This window comes from Morone saxatilis, unplaced genomic scaffold, assembly GCF_004916995.1.
Source record: "Morone saxatilis isolate NCDOM2014 unplaced genomic scaffold, NCSU_SB_2.0 Contig18, whole genome shotgun sequence".
NCBI lineage: Eukaryota > Metazoa > Chordata > Actinopteri > Moronidae > Morone > Morone saxatilis.
Genome location: NW_023339740.1, coordinates 19,154,846 through 19,160,683, shown reverse-complemented (window position 1 = coordinate 19,160,683; position 5,838 = coordinate 19,154,846). Strand labels below are relative to the sequence as shown.

At 39.6% G+C, this 5,838-nt stretch overlaps 1 protein-coding gene across 1 annotated transcript in view; it reads right to left on the bottom strand.

Annotated features, from left to right (window-relative positions):
• Positions 1 to 3,285: 3,285 nt before the first annotated feature.
• Positions 3,286 to 5,838, bottom strand: part of dctn2 (dynactin 2 (p50)) — a 14,216-nt gene continuing 11,663 nt past the window's right edge. The window contains exons 13-14 of the mRNA XM_035662093.1: positions 5,307 to 5,398; positions 3,286 to 4,133 (exon numbers count right to left, since the gene is read on the bottom strand). Of these exons, the coding sequence (XP_035517986.1) occupies positions 4,047 to 4,133; positions 5,307 to 5,398 (179 nt within the window). The 3' untranslated portion in view covers positions 3,286 to 4,046. The remainder of the gene's footprint in view (positions 4,134 to 5,306; positions 5,399 to 5,838) is intronic.

Sequence of the window (5,838 nt, the reverse complement as noted above, 5' to 3'; positions counted from 1 at the left end):
CACACAAACACACACACCAGCTGTCGGAATCCTTCCCCTCTCTGAACTGAGACCAACTGATACAGCTGTTAACATGTACTGGTGATACAGTAAATCCTTTCTGTTTCGCTCTCTTGGCTTGCCCTTCCTCATTGTTTGTTTGTTTTAAGTCTTTTTCTGGGTCCCGGACGACCAGCAGAAAGACCTCCCTCACATTATCAGAAAGTCTGACCTGTTGGTGAGAACCGGGAGAGAAATATTCTAAAAAAATAGGTCCTAGTTGTGTGTGGGGGGAATGTTTTGTAAACTTGATATTTTGCCAACAATTATTAGTAGCAGTGCTTTGTCTTTAAGCTTTAGGTCCCCATTGATACTACATTCATCTCTTTTTGCCAATGCCCATCTCAGCCGAGGCCGATATTGCAATTCTCTATTGTCTGATGATGCCCATTGATCAACTCATTTGCATTTTATTTCCTCAGGTCTTCCATCTATCATCTCCTTTACACTCAATCCCATCTCGTCCCGTCCAGATTTAACAGCTACATGTCACATCCACTTGTTGAGATTTCTGTGTTTGGAGGTTTAGGACGACTTTGCTGACAATCTTGTTAGTCCGTTAAAACCCTGTTTACCTCTGAGCCTCACCTCTCTTTACCCTACCGTCTCCTTTTCATTCGCTACAAGACTCATTCTGCCCCACAACAGTATCCACCCGTCTTTACCTCCACCCACTTCTTCTGTCGGTCTCTCTGCCTCACCACAGGCTCCTCACCTGTCCAGACCCATTCAGGAAAATTTGACAAACTGATGCAGAGCCCCTTGCGCGTTTATCTTTCTCTTCTCTGTAGCATCAGTTATTCTTCTTCTGCTCCCACTTTTCCCTGCCTCCATTTTATTGTCCTTACTGTAATTATTACTCATTTTTACTATTGTTTTTTTTTTTTCAAAATAGAGGAAATATTAATGTTATTGATAGCTCTACTGTAAAGGTAATACATTGGAATTGTTAAATATTCAATCACATGGCATTGTAATCAATCTGTAGTCAATTTCCAAAACCTTTCAATTGCTCCGAAACTGATTGCCTCTAGACAATTCCTTGATTTTGATTACATTGTCTCAAAAATGTCAGTACAGTACAGACAGCCTTGATTTCTTCATTTCTAGGCATCGACACATGTGTCAAAGAGAAGACAGACGAAAAAAGGCAAAGGCATAAAAACAAGCCAAAGCAAGAGACTGTAAGGCATTAAACTTTAAAAGCCTGTCTGAACAGGTGGGTATACTGGCAGCGAGACACACACTCCAGGCTCTTACTCCATCCTTTTCTTCCTCTACGCTTAGTTTTTCCCATATCAGCAACAGAAACAGATTTCGGAGAAATTGGTGCTCCCTACGGCCTCCTCTGTGTTCAACTGCTCTGTGCTGCCTGAGGACTTAAATATTTACTTTGTCCAGGGGAGTAAAGGTTGGTGTGGGCTACTGACATATATAAGTAGCTGCATTTGTACTGTACAGTCAAGGGTTTAAATGCCTTTTATGTTTCTAAAAGTCCTGTTTGGATTTATACCCTGCTGCCAAAATCATCTGTTTTTCAAAAGGGGCTCTGTTTTATCATTTATTCATTGCCCTTCTATCCTTGTTCATATTTATATTCATAGAGAAATAAAATCATATTACGTGGATGGTAACATTTTAGGCTGACCTCTAGGTAATTGTGTATAAATGTGTTTTAACAGATGGGGCTGGGCTGATCCAATCCAGCACACCCGAAATAGAAGGACAAATACAGTATAACATGATATACAGTACACGGTATGTCTCTGTGCTCATCTGGGGCATTCCCTTCTAAGTTGGAGCTCTGGATCTAATTCCCTGCAAGTCACACTTGATATGTCCTGTCCAAGCAGGCCAGTACTTAAGTCCGCCCACATTTAGGGGAAACAGAAAGCTGCTCTGCATCTAATCTTTCTCTGATATAAAAAAAAGGGATGTGATACAGACAATAAGATGTAGCTATAACACTCCATTGAAGTAAAACTAACACTGGTGTATCATTTGTTGCCATTGTAGTCCTAGAAGTCTTTAATCCAGCTGGAGAGGACTCTAAAGGGAGATATTTTAGTTATTATGAAACTGACCTCTGAGCTTACACTGTACTATGTCTGGATGACTCATCAGAAACACCTGATCCTTAACCTACTCTGTTACCTGTCTACCTTTGTCACTAATACCATCACCTGACATCAAACATGAGCAAGCCTTTTGCCTTAATGCTTGTTATAAACCTACTAATGCCACATGGATTTGAGGTTGACCTCACTGAGAAATTCATTGAGTACTTTGTCTTAACAAATACCAAGTCTTTTTTCTTGGTGTTTCTTCCTGATTTTACTCTGCTGTGGGTTTTCATTGGCTGTGAAGTACAACTGTGGTTGGGTTCACAATGGGAGAACAATGTGTGCGGTTTAATCCTGTAGGACAAGGGTTTTATTAGGTATCAATAGCCGACAGTAGAGTGATGAGAGAAAATGAAGAACGAGATGAAGATGGGGAATGACAAGCAATAAAAGTTGTTGTCACTCATGGTCGCCCCCCTTAAAGCTCTTGACCACCTCAAACTTTCAAATGCTTTTCAAATTTTACTTTTTATATGTTAGGCAGTGTCTTAAATTAGCTCTTCCTACTCCATTTAAATCCAGTTGGTCAAGAATGTCAAATTACTCTTCCTTTAGGGATAAGCAATGCAAATACAAACTAGACTGTTGTAACATTTTCGTTATAAAATGTATTGCTACAGGGACAGAACTATCTTAAAGTATGGCAGAAGAACTTGCACTCAGTTTATTTGATAGTATATTTGAAAGCTGAATTAGTGTTTGAGTTTGACCCTTTTTTTAGTAGATGCTCTGCTGCCACCTAGTGTTCATAAATAGGCTTAATTCCTTGTAATAATGAAAACCCAAATGAGTAGTTTTAAAAAGACTTTGAATACCTGCAGCTGCACCAGATTAGTTGAAAGTTGAAATTTTCACTCTATAAAATGTGTTTTTACATGACAAAATATGGCTGTATTTTGCCATACCAACGGCTGATGACTCATTACCTTACATGTCATCTTACATCATCCCTACCTGTTCGGGTATATGTTAAGACATGACCACATCATCAATAAAATGGGGGTTGAAATAGACTTTTTATTTATACATTAAGTAATTTGGTAAGATTAATACAGTTTAATAATAGTATTTTTATTTTGTATGAGGTGAGAAAAAAGGATCATGAAATAAAAGGAGCCAACCATATCGCACTTTGTTTTATTGATCAGTTTCCATGACCACAGATATACAATACAGTTAACTTGTAGGCAATGACAAAGCAGATTAAAAGTTTGTCTGTGGTGTCTGGTCTCAGTCATAATAATATAGTTACAAGCGACTGAGCGTGAAGAAACAATAAGGTACACAGGCATATTTACAAGCTTTCCTTCCGTGACTTGGCCCTGACACTCGCACAAACGTGCTCCTGCTACAACACTATAAGACAATAGATCTTGATTTTCTTTTTACACAGCTGACAACATCTTTAATGTGTCACCCACCAACCCGACATTACTGTGATCATTTAATTTGATCAGAGTATACAGTACAAATCCAGTAATAGGGAGAGGTTCCAAAAGGAATGGAGGAAATTCTTATGTTTAATACTAATAATTATAAAAACAATCCAGTCTAAAACTCAATAAGCTTAACAGGGGACTGCAATCAGTGGCATGTATAGAGTGGACAAATGTGTTTTCAGTTGATATCAATTTGATGCAAGAGAAAGGAAGAGAAAAGGAGGGTGAACAAGAACATTTGGTCTCCTTTTTTTTGTTATTCCATCTTATCCAACTTTCTAAACATTCCACTTAGTGAAAAAAGGCAGAGGCAAAGTAGAGAGCAAGAGAGGGATGGCCAAAAAAGACAGAGTTAAACCCCCAATCCTCCCTCTGTGCTCTCTAGCCTTCTCTTATTTGTCCATGTTCTACACTCTCCTGGACTGGTCCAAACTCCTGCCACCGTTTATTTGGAGAGCTTCTTCATCCTCTGATCTAGCGCAGCAAAGTTATCTTCTACAGCCACCAGGTTTTCCTTCATTGTCTGTTGAACCTGGGGGGTTGGGAACGCAAGTTAGATACAAAAGTAGGAAGGAGAGTTGGAGGAAAAGTTAGGTGTAAAAAACGTACTGGAGAGAGAGAGATTGATGGGGCAGAGTAGAGAGGAGGAGTGATTGTAATGATTTTAGTGAGGCAGGAAAATATGCTAATATATAGAGATGTGGATTAGATAAATAAAAGAAATAGAGGGGTCAGCAAGATACAACACGCACAATGGAAAGCAGAGGTGCTTATAGAAGGGAGAACCTGGTCACAATGCAGGAAAATAGTTTTTAGCAAACTTTAGAATAAAAAAAGGATTCACTAGTTTTCTCCATTTTCTGCCACTGTAAACTGAATATCTAGCTTTTGGGAAGTTAGACCAACAAAACAAGGCATTTGAAGACATCACCTTGAGCTCAAATGAACCAAAGCTGTAACATATTCACTACTACTTGGTATAAAAGAAATGACATTTTCTGTGAAAGCTTGTTAGCGTCACAGTCATAACCTTCTACACCCTTAAACACTTCACTTAGGGAACACAATGCAAGTCTATTAGGGGTAAGATCAAAACCTTTCTGACTTCAGAAGATTTTAAGTTTCAACAAAACACCATCAAGAAAAGAAACTCCTTGACAAGATAGTGCTTTGTCCATCTAGCCTGATGCCTTGAACTGTAAAAGCAAAGGTTGAGTATTGACTGAACCCAGAAGAACCTTCAGAGAGCCTCAATCCTTCTAATGGGTAGCTGCACTTTGTTAGATTGTTTCTTTTGCCCTTGCAGCACACTTGAAAGTGTATTCGAGGACACTTTTACAGTTAGTCCATGTATAAAGAGGATATTTCCAAGTAGTTTGTCAAGTTCTTTTTCAACTTCTTCAATCTTACTGTGAAAAATCGTCTGTAGACAAGAAGCTACAACAAGGTTCACTAGGTTTCTACCTTTTAACACATTTAACACACATTTTAGTCTTTGACTGATTAGCTCCTGTAATATGATAGTAATGGGTTCATTGTTTGAAATCCTTTGTGTGGACCTACCAGCGAGACACTGTACTTCTACTGGCCTCATGCCAATGGCCCTATGGTTGTAGTAACTCACACAGGATGTGAACAACAAGTGGCCAAAATGGTTGTTCCACACTCCGGCGGTGTTAAACATGATTTATGTTGAACTTCCTACCTGTGTTAGCAGGGTGTTATTGTCCTTCAGAGAGTTGTTGATCATCTGCTGAGTGGTGTCCAAGTGGGTCAGAAGCTGGCCAAACTGCATGGCTATGGGGTTGCACGAGGTGAAATCGAGAGGCAAGTGCACAGAGAGAGGGAGGAAGAAAAAGGAAGACTGAGTATTGATTCTCAAAACCCTGCCTAAAGGACCAGTGTGTAGGATTCAGTGTAATCTAGCAGTGAAGTTGCAGACTGCAACAATTTGAATACAGCTCAGCCTTCCAAGCATGTCAGAGAAACTACGGTGGCCCTATCTAGAGCCAGTGTTTGCTACTGTGGAAACATGGCAGCCTCTGTGGAAAAGAACCACTTCTGTGATAAAAATGTCTCATTCTATAGGTAACAAAAACACAATTCTTATTTTCAGGTGATTATATACTAGTTTTCATTTATATATATATATATGAATGGGTGCCTGGGTAGCTCAGTGGGTAGAGCTGGCGACCCATGTACCGAGGCTGAGTTCTTGCTGCAGCGGCCCAGGGTTC